The sequence below is a fragment of the Uloborus diversus genome, chromosome 2, assembly GCF_026930045.1.
Source record: "Uloborus diversus isolate 005 chromosome 2, Udiv.v.3.1, whole genome shotgun sequence".
Classification (NCBI taxonomy): Eukaryota; Metazoa; Arthropoda; class Arachnida; order Araneae; family Uloboridae; genus Uloborus; species Uloborus diversus.
In genome coordinates, this window is record NC_072732.1 from 204,722,221 (window position 1) to 204,745,858 (window position 23,638).

The 23,638-nt window shown below is 31.9% G+C and overlaps 2 protein-coding genes across 2 annotated transcripts in view; one reads left to right on the forward strand and one right to left on the reverse strand.

Annotated features, from left to right (window-relative positions):
• Window positions 1–474: 474 nt before the first annotated feature.
• LOC129216767 (dynein intermediate chain 3, ciliary-like) lies at window positions 475–17,649 on the reverse strand. Its single transcript, XM_054850983.1, has 11 exons — window positions 17,467–17,649; window positions 12,114–12,275; window positions 11,128–11,240; window positions 9,859–9,998; window positions 8,001–8,140; window positions 6,701–6,829; window positions 6,013–6,192; window positions 4,443–4,486; window positions 3,463–3,602; window positions 3,233–3,375; window positions 475–1,256 (listed from the first exon to the last, which is right to left on the reverse strand). Exons 1-11 carry the CDS (start codon window positions 17,647–17,649, stop codon window positions 951–953), a joined length of 1,680 nt encoding a protein of 559 aa, XP_054706958.1. The 3' UTR covers window positions 475–950.
• A 621-nt stretch (window positions 17,650–18,270) lies between these two features.
• Window positions 18,271–23,638, forward strand: part of LOC129216250 (glutaredoxin 3-like) — a 35,161-nt gene continuing 29,793 nt past the window's right edge. The window contains exon 1 of the mRNA XM_054850447.1: window positions 18,271–18,411. Within this exon, the coding sequence (XP_054706422.1) occupies window positions 18,350–18,411 (62 nt within the window). The 5' untranslated portion in view covers window positions 18,271–18,349. The remainder of the gene's footprint in view (window positions 18,412–23,638) is intronic.

Consider the following 23,638-nt stretch of genomic DNA (forward strand, 5'->3'; position numbering starts at 1 on the left):
TAACTTCCAAATAGTAACTTCAGAATTACTGGATTGTGCAGTTTGCCGTGTAACAGCATTGTTTTTTTTTTTTTTTTTTTTGTAAAATATAAATATCAAAGTTTTCACGACATTGCCGGAAAAGTGCAGAACTTGGCCTTCTAATTATTCTTTATTGTCAAATGTGCTAAAAAATTTTGAATAGGCACAAAGTTCACCGGCATAGCTCAAAGTTACACTAAATGAATATTGATTTTCTTTTTTAATTGTTTTTAAATGAGCCGATTTTCACTTTTTTTTTTTTTTTTTGTAAAATTCCTGATTTTATTACATTATTTTTGCAAAAGTATCAGTTTTTGTACATGATTTTTGGGAAAGTACCAAATCGGTAGTAAAATGTCCCTTTTTTGGCCGATTTTTCTGATTATTACTTTTAACTGTCTTTAAATTTGTATAACTTAATATTTCTGCTCCTAAATTTTCATTCAAACTTCATTTATTTCTTTCCCCCCCCCCCATGAGTAAAATGTTCTTTAAGTGCAGAGCAAAAAACCTTTCTTTTGTGCTAAGATTTCCTTTAATTGACAGTCGTAAAAATAAAAATACACAGGATGTTAACTACAGTTTTGGTGAAGCAAGGGGATATATTTTCAAAGGGGGGACTAGTCATTTTGATGCAATATTTACTGAATTTTGTCTAAATTTCAATCAATAAAATTCATAGTTTGCATTGGTTTTAATGGCTCAAGATCCCCAATAGGTTATACTGTCTTGCATTTTTATATTATTGATTTATAAAAGATTAAATTCAGATCCTGAAGAATATCTTTTAAATAAAACTCCTTTTGAAGTCTTTTTTTTTCCCCTTAACTTGTAGGAGATATAAGTCCTGTATTCAGTACTTAACATTTCACTGCAAAAAAAAAGTGTTCATCATCAAGGTTATTCAAGAAACATCTAATGTCTAAGAATTATTTTGCAGCATCTAAAACTGTTTCAAGTGTGTCTGTAAACTGCATATCAAAACCTGGTGTCTCTGGTGTGCTGCTATCCCCTAGCTCATCTTCAGCACATTTCAGACTAGGATCAAATTCTGATTCAAATTCCTTCACCACTTCAGCATTATCAGCTTTGTCTTCTACTTCTTGAAGTTTCTCAACTTCGGCATCATTGGCTTGTAGTTTTCTCGACTGTCCATCCATAATCCTGTCCCGCATCCTTTGTTCTCTCGTCTTCCCTTCAAGAACTTTTTCTCGCTTGCCCTCTCTGTCGATCATCTAAAAAGGGGCTGAGTGTTAGCATAAAATAATTTATTGAAGTTCAAGGACATAAATTAAATGTATTATGACAATGAAAATAAATCAATTGCAGCTTTTTTTGACAACCGCCTCTTGTTATATAAAAATTCAGTGGTGCAGAAAAGGGGGGCAGGTTGGAGGTGAAAACATCCCCCAGAGCTATTGGTTTTAACTTAAATACAAATTCTAATTCAGTAGTTTATGCATATGAAAAGGCTGTTTTGATCAAAAAATCCCCTTCAGAAGGTATTGTTGATCAAAAAAAACCCCTCCAGAAGGTATATTTGATTGAAAAAATACCTCTCCGGAAGGTATTTTTTTTATCAAAAAACCCCCTCCAGAAGGTATTTTTGAACAAAAAAAAACCCTCCAGAAGGTATTTTTGAATAAAAAACCCCTCTAAAAACTTTCTGGCTGCACTAGTGTCAGGATTATGTTGAGAATAAATCAAGCTGAACAGGTTATCCAAAATTTCGATTTAGCTGAGGTTATTAAAAATAATCACCGTACAAGTAAATTATGTGCACAAAGGAAGACTTTCTAAACTAAAACTTTCAGAGGAAAATTAGCTTACCGATGATTTTCTTTCTTTTAAATAAAAGTAATTATTATTTATTATTTTTTTTATTTAATAGGAATGTAGTGTTAAAACATAAATAGCTGCAAAATAAAATAAATAGAAAACAGTCCTATTTTGTTCATTGCCTGAAAAAAAAAAGCTGGATAAAACCTGTATCCTGTTTTGCCATACTGGCATGAGCTTAAAACAGACAGCCAACTTATCTCTTCTCAATGCCGTACCAGCAAAATAGTTCACTTATTGGGTTTACATAGTTCAATCTAGTCCAAAAAAAAGCACGACTCTGCTTGTCAAACGTTGCAAAAAAAATTTATCAAATTTTTAAATATATTATTTTGGGTAATCTAACGATGAAATTATGTCTCACATGCCATGATACAAGTTTCATTGTTGGGGATATCACAGCGTTACCCGATCACAGATTTTGGCAATTATGTGTGTAAGGCTTAGGATAGTGATAGATTTCTGAGGTGGAAGGGTTTTCTTCTGGAAAAATTACACTAAAGTGTGTTGATAATGATGTTAGTTTAATGATATAATTCTAAAAATGTTTCTATCAAAAAATCTTTTTTGAGATGATGGAAAAGGACTATGTCTTTCCAGGAATTGTGAAATATAGTTGTTGTTGTGTCCAATCCTTCAGGATCTAGCGACAGCTAGATCAAATCCATAATTCCATGCACCCTCGCAAAGTCGAGCACCAGGAGTGGGTTGTCGCGGACATCCTCAAGAGTGAGCCCCAAGCAATCCAGGAGGTGTTGCGGGGAGGCCGGCAGCAAATGGCACTTGGGACACGTTGGGAAGACTTTACGGCCGGATTCAAATGACATGCATTTCAGGTGCCCACTGAAGAGTCTTGAGATGGCCGTTTGGTCCTGTCTGTCGGCCTTGAAACGTAATGCACCTCCTGGTTTTGGTCTACTGTACCAAGAATGAGCTGGAGGAGCTAGCCAGACATGCCGGTCTCTATTTTTCGCCGCAGAGAAAATTTCTTCAAAGGTTAGGTCGTAATCAGTCGTGGCCATCTCAGAGCAGCCTCTTTTTGCCAAAGCATCCGCGGTTTCATTTCCCGGAATGTTGACGTGGGAGGGGATCCACTGAAGGTGGACATCTCTTCGCTTTGAAATAGTTTTAAGCATATTGATGATTTGAATGCTTACTAGGTCATTTACTTGGTTCCAGTCCTGTAGATGTTGAATTGAGCTACGGCTGTCTGTAAGAATCCAGATGTCACTACAGTCTGTAACATGTTTATAATCAAAACCTAAGTTTTTTACACATTGAGATTTTTCTCAACTTGGCAACTGCAAATGAAGGTATTAAGTACTGCTTCTTATTTAACAAAGATTTCAAACTAAAAGAAAATTTTACTTACAGCTGATACAAGATTCTTTTCATGTTTAGATGTAGTCGTATAGCATTCTGGTACTTCTAGCAAATGAATACATCCAGACAAAGTACCACATGCCACTTGATCACCTTGCTGTTTAGGTCTGATACAAAGCAAAGATTCAGTTTCTAACTGCAAAAAAAAAAAAAAAAAAGGAGTAATTCGTCTGTGTTCAATGAGAATTTTATTAGGATTTTTACTGCTAATGACATTACTTACTTTTACAGACAAAATCGGCTCATACATTTTAACAAGAATGTCCCACAGCTCTAAAATACCTGAAGTTTTTGTGATAAACAAGTAAGAGGCATGGGCAGCACTCCAGGCTGCATCTGTCACATATTCGTCATGCGTTCTATATATAATGAAGGTAATAACACATTTAGTAAATGAATTATGAATACCCCCCCCCCCCCTTAAACTGAATACACTTTTTTGAATCAAAAAGACACAACTAAAAGCTTAGAATGATGACTTAAAATTATCACAAGATTAAGAGCAAATTAGCTAATGATGCCAAATCTCTTGGACACTACATGACTTCCTTGTATGCCTATTAAATTTATACTTTTTAATAAATGAAAAAATATTAAAGTCCCTTTACTTACACCTGTTCAGTAGCATAGCCAGTGGTGTAGTGGGGGTGATGCTGGTTCCAAAAGTATTTGGTTTTTATGTTGTCCAAATAGTGCGAATTGGTTTCAATCTACCTTTTCTCTTTGTTGAGTCTCCCCAAACCTCTATTTACCAGTAGAAAAAAAGATCCTGACATTGAATTTTAAACCTCCCTGACCATTTCTGTTGGGCTCTAGATTGAAGGAAAAAACTCATTAGCCGAGGAACCACTTTTATTGATGCAGGAACTGAGATTTTTTTTTTCTTCTTTAAAACACTCTTGTGTTTGCTTCTGTATCTGCTTCCACCTTTTTTTTTTTTTTCTTTTTTTTCAGGACTGCACCACTACCTCTATCACATAAAGAAAGCATTTTTTGACCCTTCAATGTTATAAGACGTCGATTTGCTCTTTGTCCTCTACACCTCCATCAAAATTATCGTTCTGTTAGCAAATTACCCCCTATGACAGGCATTTGGTTTGAACTTTAACATTGATGCAATTATTCGAACTTTTAATATCCTTTTAATTGAATGACATTGGATATCTTCCTGAATTTCTAAGCATATAGATTTTACTTACTGTAAATTCAACATAGATGAGACTGCCAGATCTTCTGACCATATCTGAAAACAATCAACATTTTTATGTAGGAAATCTTGTTTTATAAAACCACACACGTAATTATTGTGTCATCATTAATACTTAAAAATAAACTTAATTAAATATAAATTTCAAAACAATGAAAAGAACTTCCTATAGTTTAAATTTTATTAAATTAAATTATGGGAACTTTTGAATGAACTCAATGTTAGAAAAGTGCAAACCTTGCAATTACTTGTAAGTATACAAGTAATTGCAAAGTTTTTCTTTCTTTTTTTTTTTTTTTTTTTGTTACTAAATTAAATGAATAACTTTCATGAAGCTTTTAAAAACCAACACCCTAAAAATTTTGTTTTGTATGAAATTAATATTCTTAAAAATATTTTTTTTGCTTACTACAAAAGTATCTAGCAGAATTTTTTTGTTGATGTTGTTCAAAATGCAATGTGCTACCTAATTTGCAACCGAAAACTTCAATATTTTGAAAATGCTTATGTCTTGGGAGAAAGATTTGAAAACACTAGGGTGTGTTCTAAAAGTATTAATCTTAAAAAAGAAAAAATGTTTCCTCAATTGAAAAATTCTTATTTTGATAGAATAAACATTCTTAATCGTTGCATGTTTAAGAATAGAATGCTGCTTTGAGGAAAGGAAAATGAGGCATTCTCCTTTGTCCTTTCAAAGTGAGACTATTCTGAGAAATATTTTAGAGAATCCTTCCTTTTTAGGAAATGCAGAGATTGAATACTTTGTTGAAAATTTTGACTGCGTTTTAAGGCTTAGGCCAACGTTTAATTAGCTAAAAGAAAAACATGCTCTTTATTTATATTCTCGCATTGGTTGACTATAGCATTTATTTTCTGAAGAAAATGCTAATTGGATACAGCTCAAAAATTTTTTTTTTTTTTTTTTCAAATAATAAAAAGGAATCATACAGAGGATGTAATTTTGCCCCTGAAGTATGTGGGACAGAGTTAGGACAGTTTCAGCTAAAGACTTATCATTCCATTTTAGTTATAAAATCTTGGAGATTATTAAGACTTACTTGAAAAAAATGTAGTCAATAAAGATGTAACAAGTCTGTGACTTTAGATTAAGAACTAGGCATAACCACCTGAAAGAACACCTTTCTAGAACAGAAACTTGAAATTCTAGAATATACTCTATTTGTAAGAAAGAAAATGGATCAATATAATTTTGCTTACATGTCCCAAACTTGAATCTAGCCTATTACAAACAGGTGATGTGTGTGCTCTCTGTTGGAGGGTTCGAACATGTTGTAGTTGAGTTTTCAGTAAAATTGCTCTCTCCTTTTAAGCTTTAAATTTATTACTTTGAATTTTATTCCCGGGTATTTTTAAGCTCTGTTATGTCATTTTGTCCTTGTATTTTTGTTTCGGTGAATGATCCGACTTATAATATTGATTAAGTTTCAATTAACACTTATTGGATTGTGCAATATCTATGAAACTTAATAAATATCTTGTTAGAAAAATAATAATAAATTATTTCAATTGTTTAGACGCAATAAAATAGTACAGGTACTTACTTTAACCCCCCAAGAACCACAAGAAGCAAATAGTTTTGGAAAAAATGCATTTCTTTCAATGCCAATAACTGGTCCAGACTGTATATCATAACAAGCTTGTATCATTTCCTTCGGATCTTTATGCTTGCGGTTGCACGATAATATGATACCTTGCTCTGTTCCAACCATGAAACGATTAGGCTAAAAGCAGAAAGTGATTACAACGGTATTTTTTGCTTCCATTTTAATATTTATTATAATAAAACAAATTATAATTTTGCAAGAGTTATAAGGAAGAAGCTTGAGTGTACAATCTTCCATAATTTTTAACAATTTGACTGCAAATTTGTCTAGGGAAGAGGAAACAAATTTAATTTGAAAGAATTTTATCTTTAGCTACACATTTCAAATCAAAGTTTGTAATTTAATTATAGTTAACATTGAAGAAAGGATTATTAACAATGAAAATAATCATAAAATTTTTGACAAGTGATTCAAGTAACCCAGTATTTCAGGTCTGAATGAAAAAGTTTTAAATTTTATTTATTTGTTTACCATTTTTGGTAACTTGTACAGTAATAAATACTTTATTTGTAACAGGCAGAACCTATTTCTTTGTCCTCTAAAGTGTTAATGAATTTTTCAATTAAAACTGAAACTTCACAAAATACAATCAAAATATAGATATGAATTTATTTACTCTACTCACCAATGTAGGATCATATTCAAGACATGTTATGCCATAACTTTTATTCATGTTTGATTTTTCCTGAATCCCTTGGTTAAATTCAAAATTAATGATTGGAGCTTTCATATTTCGAGAATCCCAGCAAAATAGCTATAATAATAAAATAAAACCTTATAATCATTGTCATTTATTTGAAAATATAATTTGTACATACAAAACAGGTTTGTTGTTATTTTGGGTAACTCACTGACTAAAAAATGCTGTTAGAATTTATTGAATAACTTGAAGATTTGGTATAATTTTACTTTTTGTTTAAGTATAACGTTATTGCAAATGTGAATTAGTGTCATTTAAAGCTTTATTTTAAATAAAATTTATTAAGTTACTGATTTGGCAAATCAAAAAGCTATTCCCCCCATATATATATATATTTAATGGGTTTATATATTTAATGGTCTCTCTTAGTAAAAAAGTAATCTTTAAGGACCAAAAATGCATTCATGCCATGTGGTAATACAGCGTAGACCCAAGGCTAATTATGCTAAAAAAATTTAAAGCGAATTTAAAATAATCACAAAGAAATCAACAGAAGGCTACAACAAAATTTTCCCACCAGAAAATTATTGAATATTTTAGCTTCCATCAACTTACAAACCTCACATTTAATAAAAAGGAAAAATAAAACAATTGGTCAAAAGGTTTTTTCCCCCTAACCACGGGTGCCCATATGCAAAGTTAAAAGGGGAAGGGGGCTCAAATATTTCCCCCGTGGTTTTGCTGGATATTTCCCATGTAGAAACCGATTTCAGGGCAGATTAGAGTCATTAAAATTTGACATTTTTAATAACTTATTCATTAATGGCTGGAGAAGAAATGTTTTTACATTTTTGCAAAGAAAAAAGTACTAAAAACAAGGAAGTTCTAATTTCAAAGGGGGAGCTCAAGCCCCCTCTTGCCCCCCTATATGGGCGCCCTTGCCCCTAATAGTGATTCTTTAAACTATATAATTCCAATTTATCCCCAAGAAAATGATTTTAAAAAAGTATTTTCATTGTATTTCAATCAGTATTTCTTAAATAAAAATACTGGTACAGAATCAAAGGTGTTAGATAGTATTCATGAAAGATTCAAGTGGTAGACTAAAAAAGATTTTTTTTTTCGGGTAATTTTTTATATATGTTTTTATAAATGAACTTTTGATTGTATTAATGATCAGAGTTCATCAGAAATGGTATGTTAATTGGTATGATAATTAAAATGATAATTTATGTCTAAAAGTCATGCAAAGTTTCATACTTCCGAACAAATAGCAATAATCAACCTTTCCATCAACTGATCCAGAAAAGAATTCCATTCCAGTCTTGGAACTTATCCATTTTAAGTCTGAAACACTTTCTTTATGACTTTCTCCAACAGGTGTTATTTGTTGTGGGTGTCCAGCTACTCTAACATCCCATAATCCTTGAAAAAAAAAAAGAAAAGAAAACTGAGGATTATAAGAGTGCACTAAAGGATTACACTAAAGGAGTGCACTAAAGGATAACTAATTTAGAAAACAAGTGCATTAAATTTTAACCCTTTATATTTTCCATGAAGTAGGGCTCTATGATGCATCATGAAAAACCGGTGTGGATCCCACATCGTTAAACCGGTTTAAAATTTTCCCCTAAACTGATGCATCGATACTGCTCAGGTGTACAGACAGTTTTGGTGTGCAGTGACAGATCCTGTGTTGCTGCCGTTTTAATCTCTAATTTTTTCACACTAATGTTAAATTAACAGTGTGTCCATCCAGTCTGGCTTAACTGTTAAGCCATTGTTAAACAATGAAGGAACAAAGAGTTTGACCTTTATTTCTCCCAAAACATATAAGAAATGCGCATATATTTTTAGAAAAAAAGCAAAATTTAAAGAGCGTAATAGCAACAAAAAATGCAGACAATGATTGGTGTTACAAGCAGTGGAGTTCCTAGCACAGGTGTCACATGGGTAGGTATTTTGCTGTGTCAACCCTTCCTCCCCCCCCCTCCCTAAAAAAGAAAGAAAGAGAAACTTAAAATGTTTTACAAAAATATGAAATTTATACAATTTTCAAAAACAACTTATTCTTATTTTTGTGGCACAGCGTATTTAGTATGCTTTATAATATAAATAATTTCTTTGTGGTGCTAGAATCTGTAAATTTGCATCATGATGTACCATTCTTATACCTTGCTATAAATTTTACAAAATTTAATGGACGGATTTCATCTATCTCATTTGTAGTATGGACTCAGCTCTTGGTGACTTTCATTGTTGCTAATCTTCACTTTGTCAAATCATGACCAAAACAAATTTAGATAAAAAAGGAAAATATGGAACTGAAATAAGTATTTGCTTTTTTGTTATAATTACCTATTTGTCCATTAGTATATCCTCCCAAAAGAAGTTCTATATCTCTCGGTGAAAATTCAATTCTGTTTAAAGACACATCTGACAACAAAATTGCATAAGGAGAATTGGAATTTTCTGCAAGAAAAAATCCTAGTTATGATGATTTACAAATTTTACGAAAAGTAACTATTGTTGGGACAAATCTAACCTGTCAATGTCGTACTGCCCTAACAATAGGTTTTACAAATCCTTCAAATGAATGTAACTTTGTGTGAATACTTTTAATACAGCATTAGAATGCTTTTAAATTATTTAAATTTTGTTTTTTCTTTTCCTTTGAAAAAATTTATAATCTAAACAGGAATAGTTAAGGAAGCTGGTACTACAAGAATTCACATTTGAAACATGTTTAATTTTATGCACAAAATAAAGCTTAATAATGTTAATAAGTATGGTATAATGCTTATATTGTTTATAGGAGAAAATATTCCATGTAAAAAGAATTTTAATTTTCACTGATTGTTTAACAATGTTTAAATCAAAGTGGTGCTTTTTTTTTATATAATTACTGAAGTAAGATTAACTGTGTAAAACATTTGCTTTCTAGCACATAACAGCTATGCACATCAGATTTAAACTGATAATTCAATTTACTGTTGGTCAAAATTTAAGAAAATCAATTGCTTCCTAAAACTATTTATTGAAAAAGAGATATTTTACATCACCAAATGTTTCTTTTTGTTTGAAGCTCAAAAGCAGCAATTTAATGCCTTATAAAGTAAAAAACACGAAATTGTTATTCATACCTGTATCCCATACATAAGAATCGTAACATGCATTAATGACATTGCTATTTTCACTATTAAATGCATGTGCTACAGCAATTTTACACCCGTCCAGAGACCATGAAAGATCGATAGATTTTCTTTTCAATGAAGAGTAATCCCTAAAAAAGATAACCTTTTTAAGAATATTTTTCAAAGAGATCAATTATATCACTATTTAAGTAACACATTGTGTTCACATTACAGTGAAACCTGTGTATAATAATACTGTTTATAACAATAAACTTGTCTATAAACAGTATTTTCCTTGTTAAAAAATTTTAGCATAAATAATCAAACTGTCTATAAGGATAACCTGTCTATATCAATACTTTTTCAGGTCCCAACAGTATCGTTGTAGACAGGTTTTACTGTATAACACTTTTCTCCTTAAATGCTAATTCTTAGAAGCAGGGGTGCCCACCTAAGAGGGGAGGGGGGCATGGTGCAGACTACACAACTGAAATTTTTAGGGGGGTGTTTTGGGATATTTTTTTAGGTGGGTCAGCCCAATATTTAGGGGCGGGCCTGCTTGGAAGCAGGAACCTGTTATATTTGAGGGGTTCTTAAAGAAGTATTAATTTCTATTGAAAGATTGTTTCTTCCTTCCATATACCTTTAAATATGCAGTTATGATTATTTACTACATTTTACAGTTACTGGTTCATTTGCAAAGAAGTTGGGTAACTTTTGAATTCCTCAAGAAAGAGAATGCTTAATAAACAGCAAACAATTACAGTATGCCTTCTGCATTATTTATTTATTAATTTGTTTATTTATTTATTTTTTGAACATTTGTAGCTTTATTCTTGTGGAATACATTTCTTGTGAAAACAGGACAAGAGGTCATTTTTGTAAGTTAATCAAATCTCAGGCTAACCTAGAAATCAGGGATAATTACTACTTTAATAGGATGGAGGGCACTTGGAATAGATTATGCTTACCAGAAGAGGTTGTAATGGGAAGGGGGGTAGATAGCTTTAAGAGGGCCGGTGACCTTAATTCAGAACTAATTTACCAGCCTAACTGGGCACAGAGCCTGTTGCTGGTTGTCACAGTTTGTATTTGTGTCAGATGTTGCTAGCAAAATGTGAAATCAAGAGCATTATTGAATGGTATGAAAAGAAGCTGGCATTACATCGGCCGGTAGCAAAATTACAGTTTACCTCTTATAAATAGTGATGAGTATTCATAAGAGGACACACAATAGTAGTCTTATAATTATGTGAGAGTAAAAAAAAATGAACATACCTAAACACACTTAAAGTTTTAAATTGTGATTCAACTTCTTTTGTACTTTCACTGTAAAAATAGTCTTCATAAATATTAATTGAATTATTTTCCATTACAAAATTTTCCACAATCTGAAAAGTAAATCAAACCATTAGTTATCTGCAAGTAAAATTATGTTTTGTACATTTTGTTAGTCACATCATAAGGAAAAATTTCCTTAATAAAATGAAACTATTGCTGTACTTAATACACTTATAAATAATCTTTTTTTAATTTTCAAGGAAACATCGCATAAACAGTTTTTATTTTAAAATGTGTTAATCAATGAAATCGCAAAGCATATCCCAAACTTTATTTTGCAGAAAGAACTGACTATATGCTTTAAAAAACATATTTACCTATATAAAGTGCTATAACTGTAAAAAATGTTGGAACTCACCTTGCGATCTGGGGAGACGAGCCAAAAACAAAAAGGTTGTTTGAAACCAATTTACATTTTGCAGTTAGTTTATCGTCCTAAGCCAGGGCTAAGGCCAGAAATACATAAAATACACCGCCAGCTCAGTCATTCCATCCGAAGACTGGAGTTTCGTGCTAAAAGTATGTCTACATTATTTTACTTTACATTATTTTCAAACTCAAAACCAAATATTTCAGCTCACCCCCTCCTCAACTACAGTACTACCTACTATATATATACATTGGTGCATCACCTATCCTTTTATATCAATCTACATATGCCTAAAAATACGTGGTTGACCTCTCCCACTCACAAAGAACTTTACTATAAAGTTATTAGTTTTATCACTGGGTTGGAAAACTCATAAACCAAAACCATTGTAAAATTTTATTTGCTTCCATTTTTAAACCATTTTTTACAACTCACAATGTAACAACAAATATTAGCAAGTTTTCACTGCTATTACTGATAAGTGGAAAAATGATTTTTAATGCTAACAATTTTGAGATGCATTGAGTGCCAACATTAAATGTCTAATACTTACATCACCAAGTCTTTTGATTGTAGTGATAAAATTTTCATCTTTTTGAATTTTCTTTTTAAATCTTGCTACTTGATCTTCATCTTTAGGATCCACATCACTAGGCCACCCGCCCACAGTATGATTCATGCCACAACTTTTTGTTGGGCATAAAACTGTGTTTGCCTAAAAAATACGAATTGAAGTAGAGTTTAGAATCATAAAACTATAAAATGTGATATTGAATACTCTTTCATATTCATACCTCATGCCATCATACCTCAAAAACTTTTATTATGGTTTTACAATACAAAATCAATAGTATTTTGTTGTTGTATTGCTCAGTGCTCATGAGGTCAAAATATTTTGCAATAAAATAATTTTAAACAATTTAAATCTTTTTTCTCTTTTTTAAATTAATCATAAGTAAAAGAATGGTTATTGAGGCAGTCACTGCATTTTAAATTATCATTACAAGTTTGCTTTTCATTTTAGCCTAAGTTAGCAAATTTCACCAATATTATTATTATTGCTTTTTTTTTTTGGGGGGGGGGGGGGCTTTTTCTACAAAAATGCATTGTTGCTAGTCGTAGAATAATATAAAAATTCTACTACAATATGAACCATGATGAAAACATTTTTTAATTCATGTGATGCTCAATATATATATATATACTAGCAAAAATACCCGGCGTTGCCTGGGTCAGTAATAATTATGAGAAACAATTGTTACTTGCCCTTGTTTTCTGTTTTAAACCAAAGAATTTAAAACAAACCTTTTTGACGTGATTAAAAATCTAGCTTCTTTCTTACTCATTAAACTAAAATAGCAATAAATATAAAGAACAAAATAGTATTCAATTATAAACGAAAGCACGACTCTTAAACATATACAAATTTGAAGAATTTCCGAAATATGAAATTAAACTTTACATGCTTAAAAAGATCTATCTGTTAGTACTTTTTTTCTTTTTAAATCTAAAACCTTCTCTGTATGGCTATTGATGTACAAACTGTTTTAAACAATTTATCCGCCCGTGTTCCCCTTACACTTGCTTTAGTTATTTTGGGAAATTTCAATTTTTGTGGGCACTTGGTGCGGTTTAAATCTTACCAAATTTGCGAGAATCATTTCGGGACACTTTCGATAATACTCCCCCTCCTTACTAATTTTTATTATAGAAATATTGTTGCCAGATGCTGAGATACTTTTGGTCAAAAAAAAAAAAAAATGGCGCTAAACGATTTTATCTGAAATGTTTCCAAAATAAGTAGTAAAATTTGGCGATTGTTTGAAATCATGCAAAAAGAAAAATTAATGGAAGTTTTTGTGCGGTTTATGGATTTGCCTAATTTAGTTGTTGAATTACTTTACACAGTTTTTTTTTTTTTTTTCAAGTATCTTTGATTGGCGATATTTTGTTTACATGGTGAAAGCTGAGAAACATTATTAAGTAGTCTTTGGGCTCAAAAACAGCGACAGTGGAAAAAACTGCCAAATTCATCAGCTACTGAAATCTTTTTGAAAAAATTCTGGCGATATTTCTGATGGTTGGTTGGCTATAGTGAGCGAGTGTCCAATCAGTATAAATAATAATAATAAACCATTAATTACATAAGTTCTGTTTAAAAGTAAAATGATCAGCCAAATCCATTTATTTTTAGCCAATCTTGTGGAAAAACGTTACTTTAAGATTTGACTTGAGAAAAGCCTCAAAAAGTCAGACGAAGCGCAAAAATATTCAACAATACAACAATTCTTGGGAGTTGAGATGACACACTAAATAATGACGGGTTGATGAAAGCCTCCGAACAGGGAACAAAAAAGCTCATAACTCGTTTTTTATACAACTTAGAAACTTCGAACAGATGCTATCTTCAGCAGAAAAATTGGCGCTTTCGATGGACATATAATGTTAATATGTGCACGTTTTTTTCCACACCCAATTGGAGCATTTATGCGAAAATTGGGACTAAAATTGGAACAAAAAGAAAACTATCAATCGGATTTTTTTCGAACTGGTCTATAAACCTTCCCAGTAGCAAACTGAACAAACGGTGAAAGTTTCAGCCAAATCTGCCGGGTAGTTTCTGAGATCTTAGGGAACAAATTTACCAAACTCCATTTTTATATATATACTAGCAAATATACCCGGCGTTGCCTGGGTCAGTAATAATTATGAGAAACAATCGTTACTTGCCCTTGTTTTCTGTTTTAAGCGAAAGAATTTAAAACAAACCTTTTTGACGTGATTAAAAATCGAGCTTCTTCCTTACGCATTAAACTAAAATAGCAATAAGTATAAAGAACAAAATAGTATTCAATTAGAAACGAAAGCACGACATTTAAGCATATACAAATTTGAAGAATTTCCGAAATATGAAATTAAACTTTACATGTTTAAAAAGATTTATCTGTTAGTACTTTTTTTTAAATCTAAACCCTTCTCTGTATGGCTATTGATGCACGAACTGTTTTAAAAAATGTAGCCGCCCGTGTTCCCCTTACACTTGCTTTAGTTATTTTGGGAAATTTCAATTTTTGTGGGCACTTGGTGCGGTTTAAAATCTTACCAAATTTGCGAGAATCATTTTGGGACACCTTCGATAATACTCCCCCTCCTTACTAATTTTTATTATAGAAATATTGTCGCCAGATGCTGAGATACTTTTGGTCAAAATAAAATGGCGCTAAACGGTTTCATCCGAAATGTTTCCAAAATAAGTAGTAAAATTTGGCGATTGTTTGAAATCGTGCAAAAAGAAAAATTAATGGAAGTTTTTGTGCGGTTTATGGATTTGCCTAATTTAGTTGTTGAATTATTTTACACAGTATTTTTTTTTTTTTTTTTTTGAGCAATCACGATTGCTTATTGTTCTCATTTGACCGTTTTTGGTGTCCGTGCCTTTTTCAACTTGGACCAGAAGCCTCTGCAGCACTACCGCCCACCGTCATCTGCTGGCGGCGCGGCGCGGCTGCTCCGGTTTTTAGCTATCCGCTTCTCCTGGTCGGAGGCGTCCATGTCCTACACACACGCACGTTCACACACATACACACATACTACGTACATACACACAGGTCTACGCACACACATAATTATGCTCAAGTAACCGCCCAGGAGGAGAGGCAGACTTGGGGGGGAACAGGAGCCGTTTCTAGAAACAATAACTCCAATGAGTAGGGTCCTGTATCAGTTCGTGATTGCGAAAAACATAATTTGAATTCAAAATTTCAGAATTCAAAATAATTTTCTTTTCTTCTTTCATATTTTTTTTTTTTTTTTTTAAGTATCTTTGATTGGCGATATTTTGTTTATATGGTGAAAGCTGAGAAACATTATTACGTAGTCTTTGGGCTCAAAAACAGCGACAGTGGAAAAAACTGTCAAATGCATCAGCTACTGAAATCTTTCTGAAAAAATTCTGGCGATATTTCTGCTGGTTGGTTGAATATAGTGAGCAAGTGTCCAATCAGCATAAATAATAATAATAAACCATTAATTACATAATTTCCGTTTAAAAGTAAAATTATCAGCCAAATCCATTTATTTTTAGCCAATCTTGTGGAAAAACGTTACTTTAAGATTTGACTTGAGAAAAGCCTCAAAAAGTCTGACGAAACGCAAAAATATTCAACAATACAACAATTCTTGGGAGTTGAGATGACACACTAAATAATGACTTGGGTTGATGAAAGCCTTCGAACAGGGAACAAAAAGCTCATAACTCGTTTTTTATACAACTTAGAAACTTCGAACGGATGCTATCTTCAGCAGAAAGATTGGCGCTTTCGATGGACGTAAGCCCCGATGTTAATATGTGCACGTTTTTTTCCACCCCCATATTGGGGCATTTATGCGAAAATTGGGACTAAAATTGGAATAAAAAGGGAACTATCAATCGGATTTTTTTCGAATTGGTCTATAAACCTTCCCAGTACCAAACTGAACAAACGGTGAAAGTTTCAGCCAAATCTGCCGGGTAGTTTCTGAGATCTTAGGGAACAAATTTACCAAACTCCATTTATATATATATATATATATATATATATATATATATATATATATATATATATATATATATATATATATATATATATATTTAAATCTTTTATGGAACTTATCTAGAAGTTGACAATTAAAAACAAATTATTTTATCAAGATTCTGTCAATGATTAAAATTGGTTCCAAAGACATAATGCTGAAAACAAAAATAAAAAAATAAAAACCATAACATATACATTGATGTGTATAAGGATGAAGTTGTCATCAATTAAAAAAAAAAAAACTTTCACTTTTTATTTAGTTGCATAAATTATAGATAAATTTGAAACATTTTTTTTATATAGGTTGATATGTATAAGGATGAAGTTTTGTCATCAATAAAAATTAAAAAAATAACTTTAATTTTTTTTTTAGTTGCACAAATTATAGGTAAATTTGAAATATAATATTTTTTTTTTGAAATTCAAGCAAGAAAATTTCTAGATAGAGAGGGTTTAATAAAGTTAGAACATATATAGTTAGAACAATACCAATAACTAGTGAATCCTGTATATTAAAATTCTGTATATAAAAAATATTAAAAGTTTTTTAAATCATACGTAATATATTCAAAATATTATAAAAATGGAAAAAAAATAATTTAATATGATTTAAAAAAACATTAAAAAAATAACTTGTGTAACAACATATTTGCATATTTATGCAGATATGTTATACAATTTTTGAAATTTGTTTTGTGAACCTCCTTTTAAATGATTCAGATAAAGTATATAAATCAAAGTTGTTCTGTTCAAAAAACTATAAATTTTTTTAAAAAAGTAACTTGTAAAATGCTATATCTGCATACTTAATTTTAAAAAATTGTTTTGTGAACATCCATTTAAATGACACAGGAAAAGTTTCTAAATCATCGGTAACATGTTCAAAATAATGAAAAATACAACAATATTTAGAATTGATGCAACATCCCTCATCTCACATTGGGTTACCATTCTTTTAGAATTTAAACTTCAGTCTTACCAGCTGTAAGTTCAATTGCTTAATTTTGTAGCTAAAATCTCACAAATTTATCTTAACTTCAGATTTTTCAGCTGAAATTTAGTTTACAAATGAAAACAAAGCACATTGGGACATGTACCAAGGTATACAAACTTACAGATAGGATACACACAGTGCTTTTTATGACCAACAATGGTGTTTCATAGAAGCTCTTATAATATAAAGAAAACAAACTGAAATTACACGAAAAATGTATCCCATATTAACAAAAAAAAAAAAAAAAAAAAATCTCCCAAATGAACCCCCAAAGTACTACCAATAAGGTTTATATTACAGCTGTAGTGAAAAAAGATTGATTTAAAAATGATGTATACCTGATGCTGAGACATCTCGCTTGAACATTGTGTTCCTTTGTCAATATTAGTTTTTTTAATAAATTTTTTCTTTAGTTCTGGATCTGAATCAATATCTACAACAAGATAGGGTCCCACATCAGTGAAATGACAAGTTTTACCGAATTTTCTTCTTTTTTGAGTGAAGGAAGTACTTATTGGCATTTTCAAAAATATATATGGGGGAAAATAAAATGTTCACATAAAGCGATACACATTACTTTTTTTTTAAGTCCACAAAATGAAAATTTAAAATGATAATAATAATTTAAGGAAACATTCAGTTTATTCCATCAAACTTTTCATCACCAAAACTCATTTTTCGCAACTGTAAAAATGTTTAAATTTCCATCAAACTTGGTGCGTAACGTTCATACCGGTAACAATAGTTGCTAGGCAACGCATATGTTGTTGCCAAATTATTTTTGCTGATGTGAATTAATTTTTGTGAGAAGTATAAATCACTTACAGCGCTGAAACTACAACTTAATGGTCTTATTCTTAATAATTGTTGAAGGAATATTTTTATCACACTTAAATTATTCATTGCAATATTTTTACAACTACTTTATGAGTGCGTTCGACGAGCACGACCGGGAGCTACCGGTTAGTTAATCACGTGACAATTAATGATCACGTGCTCCAATCAACCAATCAACTGCTTAGAATAATAACCGCTGCAGTAACCGGTCATAGAACGACGCGGTTAGTAAATGGTTACTTACCGGTAGACCGGTGAGGTTCGTCGAACGCAACCTTTAAGGATTTCCACTTCTACTACTACTGCATTGATTAACTAAAAATTGAAATTTGCACGGTTTAGTTTGGCTTTTTAGCGTTTTGATTAAGTATAGTTCTAAAAAAGATGGAGTTAATCAATATTGAAAATGAAAAGCAAATATTCGAACTTCTTTTACATGATCCACAGTAAGTAACATGTTTTCTTTGACTTTATTAAAGCAGTTGCTTTTCTAGTGCCCAGTACCAATTTCCAAAACAGCACTACAAACCCCATGCAGTCGATTTTTAAAAAGGCCTTAGATTTTTTTATGAACTCAAATAAAACAATTCATCCCTCTTCTAAATTAAATTCCACAAAGGTTGCTGAAATGGAAAAATCGATTCCGTTCAAAAAGTCAAGTTTAGAATCAACCCTCCCCCCCCCCCCCTCTCTTCCGACTTTGATAAATTAATGTTTTTGCACATAAATGGGCATGGTCTTCGTTGTTTTCCGAGGAAATTTGCTATGCTTGCCCCATCTCCTTGAAAAAGTTCAAAACGAGTCCTGTTTAGAATGGGTTGTAAACAAGAGCGACCGTTTAGGGGGGGGGAAATGGCAGCTCAATCCTCTCCCCCGCTTTGAAATTAGAACTTCCCTGCTTTTAGTACTTTTTTTGCAAAAATGTCAAAACATTTCTTCTCCAGCAATTAATGAATAAGTTATTAAAAATGTCAAATTTTAATAACTCTAACTAAAATCGGTAACTCTACTGAAATTGGTTTCTATGGGGAAAAATCTCCCCCCCCCCTTCAAAATTTGCATATGGGTGCCTTTGTTTCTACAAGTTACAATTTTAAATTTGTTTCTGGGTTCCTAGGCTTTTTCAGTTTTCCCTCTCCGAGAAATACTACTAACAGGCAGCTTTAGGCAAAGATGCTTTTGTTCATACACAGTGCTATAGTTGGAAAGAAATGTTAGGGGAACTTTCTAAATGAAAAAAATGGTGGTTTGATGTCAATACACATTGCATTTGCATTTTTTTTATAATAAAAAACCTTTTTGGGGAGAATGTCCCAGACTTGAATCCCCCCCCCCCCCCCCATCGCAGTTCAATATGTACTATCCATGGTTAGCATAAAAGAATACCCCGGTTTAAAAAAATTGTATTTCGTACACTATAACAGGGGTCTGGCCAGAGGATATTTGGGTCCGTTAACGGACCCTTCACAAAAATCCGATCAACCAAAACAGACCTTTCACAAAATCCCGATCAAACAAAACGGACCCTTCACAAAATTCTGATAAACAAGATCGGATCTGTCACAAATTGTTTATTGAAAGAGCAAATCTGAAAGCAAAATAATGTATATTTCTGTGTATAAACCGATAATTTTTGGAACCTTTTTTTAAGTCAAATTAGAAGGATCAGCTTATCTTATACAAAATCGGCTAATTTTGGAAGAAAAAAAAATCGGCACTCTTAGGATGCTCTTGCAAGCGATAAATAATTGCTACTGCCAAATAAATATAATGGTTGTTTGTTTTATCACAGCTAATTAGCAGCGGTGTTGTTGTAAACTTTTCTGAAAAGGCATTGGTAAGCACTTTTCTCTGCTCATGATTTAATAAACAATAATAATATATATCTGTGAAATGAACTTAGAACTGCAAAGGGATAGTAAGGGTGAGGAAAAAATATGATCCCTTCAGATAGGGTTACCAACTTCAAAATTATCACCACTTAGCCTCTGGCATTGAACCTTTATAATGACTTGATTAGAAAATATTCTCATCATTTTGCCAGCTTGTCAATATTTGCGTTTTTACGGTGCCATGCAATGTTTAATTGTTATTTTGGGAAAAAATTATATGGGTTTGATTTTTGGATGGTAACAAGGATGATTAACTTTAAATAAACTCTTTTAATTATGTTTTTTTTTTCTTTAAATGTCTACATTTTGAAAAATGCAATCTTTTAACATCCGATATGAGAATCATATTTTGTTCTTTTTTCAAGCTAACTTCGCTTTATTAGGATTCAAATAAATGAAAAGTCTCTTTATTTCTGTTAGAACTCTCATTTCAAGTTTTTAAAGCAAAATTTCATTTTCTGTTATGAGTCAAATATTAAAATGCTGAATAGATGGTTTATTTTATTTTATTTTTTGGGTCAACTGTGTCCACAGACATTAATGATATGTTTATCATAGGACTCTAAAATGCAATTTTAAAATAATTTTATCAAACATATTTTTTTTACAAGCCGTTTTCATACTTTTGATGCCTTCACTTTGAGAATTGCGATATCTTTGCATCCGCTATGGGAATACGATTTTTCGAATTTTTGATGATTATTACGCTTTGTTAAAAGGTAAACAAGTGAAATAACTCTTTATTTTTGTTAAAATCACGGAATTTATAAGTTTTAAACGAAATTCTGTGCTTTTTAAGAGTCTTGGGTCAAAAAGTTGAATGCTGAACCTTATTCTGAATTTTATTTTATTTATTTATATTTTTGTTACAATTATTTTAAGTACTGTACAGAAATATATCTAGTATAATTTAACATAATGTAGAATGGTAGATAAATATTGATACTTGAAAGAGCGATGCCCCCCCCCCCCAGCCAAATATCAGAAAAAAAAATCCAGAATGGTTTTCTCGACGTAGAAGAGGAAAACACTCAACTTTAAGTTTAATTGATGCAGTTTGTGCCATCTCTAAATTCTAAAATTTTGTTTAAAAAAAAAAATTTTTTTTTTACAAAATTTTTTGATTTTTCACAAAATTTTTTGATTTTTCACAAAATTAAATCATTTTTCACAAAATTATTTGATTTTTCACAAAAAACGGACCCTGTGAAAAATCCTGGACAGACCCCTGTATAACTCTTACCGCTATAAATGATACCTAAAAACTAAAAATAAAGGTAAACTGTCCAAGTTTTTTTTGACAGAGTAGGTAACTACTCAATCGTGCACGTTCTGCACTAGCACAGTTGCAAATTCCTTTTGTTTCTTTTTTTTTTTTTTTTGAGCAATCACGATTGCTTATTGCTTTCATTTGACTGTTTTTGATGTCCTATCATTTTATTTTCCCACCGCCACCCTCTGCACCATCACCGTGGACAGGCGGGCTCCTCACGATGCTGCACCTCTAGCAAAAGCCGTCTCCAGGTTGCATCCATGTCTTACACACACGCGCATACATACACAACTACACACACGCACACACAAAAAACATACACACATACACCTACACACACATACGCCTACACACATACACCTACGCATACATACACCTACGCGCACAAACACATACACACACAAACACACACGCATACATACACACACATACACACAACTACCCACACATTCATGCCTGCACACAGACACAAACACATATGCCAACATACACATACATACACACACACAACTACCCACACATTCCTGCCTGCACACATACACCCCCCCCCCCCCACACTTATGCCAGCACACAGACACAAACACACATACACCGTACACACAACCCCCCCCCCCACAAACAAACACACATGCCTACATACACACACTCGTGATTACGAAAAACATAATTTGAATTCAAGATGTCAAAATTCAAATTAATTTTTTTTTTTTTTTTGCTGTTTCACTGATATTCCACAACGCTGGATTGACCGTGCAAGTGATGATAATTTAAGCCTTTATGCGTAGGCCAGTGAGACCCCCCAAACCAACCCCATGTAATTTTTTTAATGAAGTTTCGTCAAAGATTATATCTACACCACCTTACCTATAACATTGCAAGAACGGAAAGATAGCATGTGTGTAGCATTACGAAAACTCGACAGTGAATCGCCCCATAATGTATGTTATACAGGGTGTCCTGAAAAAGACTGACTGTTTTGAAAAATTTATAACAGGAGAACGATAAATGATAGAAAAGTAATTCTTGCAGAAAATTCATTTGGTGGGCCGTACATTTTACTCTCCTGAGTTCCAAATTTTAGTTGAAAGTTTTGCCAATAGATGGCGCTGCAAATAGTAAGCCTGTAAATTAAAAAATTACATCATAATTTTTCGAAAATAATGAACAAAAGAACAAAACAATATTTTCAAACACTCGTCGGCTGTAATCCCATGTCGCAATCAGAGGAAAAATCTGTGAATTTCGATTTTTCTTTTCCGACTTACCTGTTTACTATGTGCAGCGCCATCTTTTTGAAATGTTTTGGAACTCTGAGGGGAAAAATTTAGCGCCCACCACATAAATTTTCTACAAGAATTTGTTTTCTATCATTAACCGTTCTCCTGTTATAAATTTTTGAAAACAATCAGTCTTTTTCAGGACACCCTGTAGATGTGTGTCACATTACTCAAGGAGCACACATTGAACATTTGTGAGTGAAAAAAAACTTTTGCAGTTTATCTTCATTTTTATGTATCATTTATAGTGCTAAATGTAATAGTTATTGAAATATAAATTTTTAAAACCTGGATATTCTTTTAATGTTTGTTATAAAATTTTGTTTTTAAGCATTTGTTCATTGTGCAGTCTTTTTACAAAGTATCCTAAAGTAGAACACTTGACATAATATCAAAGTGTTTCACCAAAGTAAGGAGAACAAAACTTTTAATTGCTTTTCAAATGTTGCTAAAAGCAATCATAATAAAATTTCAAATTAGCTACTTATTTTTTAAACATAACCAGATTTAAATGGAAAATAAGCCACCAAATAATTCAATTGAATCTGTTGAAATAATATACCAAATAATTATATTAACTTGTTTTAAAAAACAATAAAGGTTTGATTAAAATGTAACAAAATATGAGTAGCCAAAATGACTAAAGAAATTTTTATTATGAGAAATTTTTTCTTCAACTTAGCTGGTTTGGGGCCATTCATTAATTACATAAAGGTCCTTAGGGGGATGGGGGTATGAAAAATCTCTGCATACCTCCCTTACTTGGGGAGTGGGAGTCAAACTATTAGGTGTGACATAGGTGCCCATAACCAAATTCTAGGAGGGGGGGTGCTCAGAAATTTTCCCAGTGGTTTAGCAGAACATTTTCCCCATGAAAACAGATTTCAGTACAGATTAGAGTTATTAAAATTTGACATTTTTAATAACTTATTCATTGATGGATAGAAAAGATTTTCTTTTTTTACATTTTTGCAAAGAGAAAAGCATTAAAAGCAAGGAAGTTCTCATCTCAAAGGGGGGGGGGCTTCAGCCCCCTTTTGCCCCCCTATATGGCCATCCTTGAGGTGTGCAAAATTATTTGCAGGAGAATTTTTTTTTAATTTCAAATCTTATGGCCACTTTTTGTGGAATTGCCCTTTACCCAAAAAGAAGGGCACGAAATAGCCAATTAGGGTTAACTACAATTAAAAATAATTAATGAATAATATAAAGGCTAAAAGTAATTTGCACT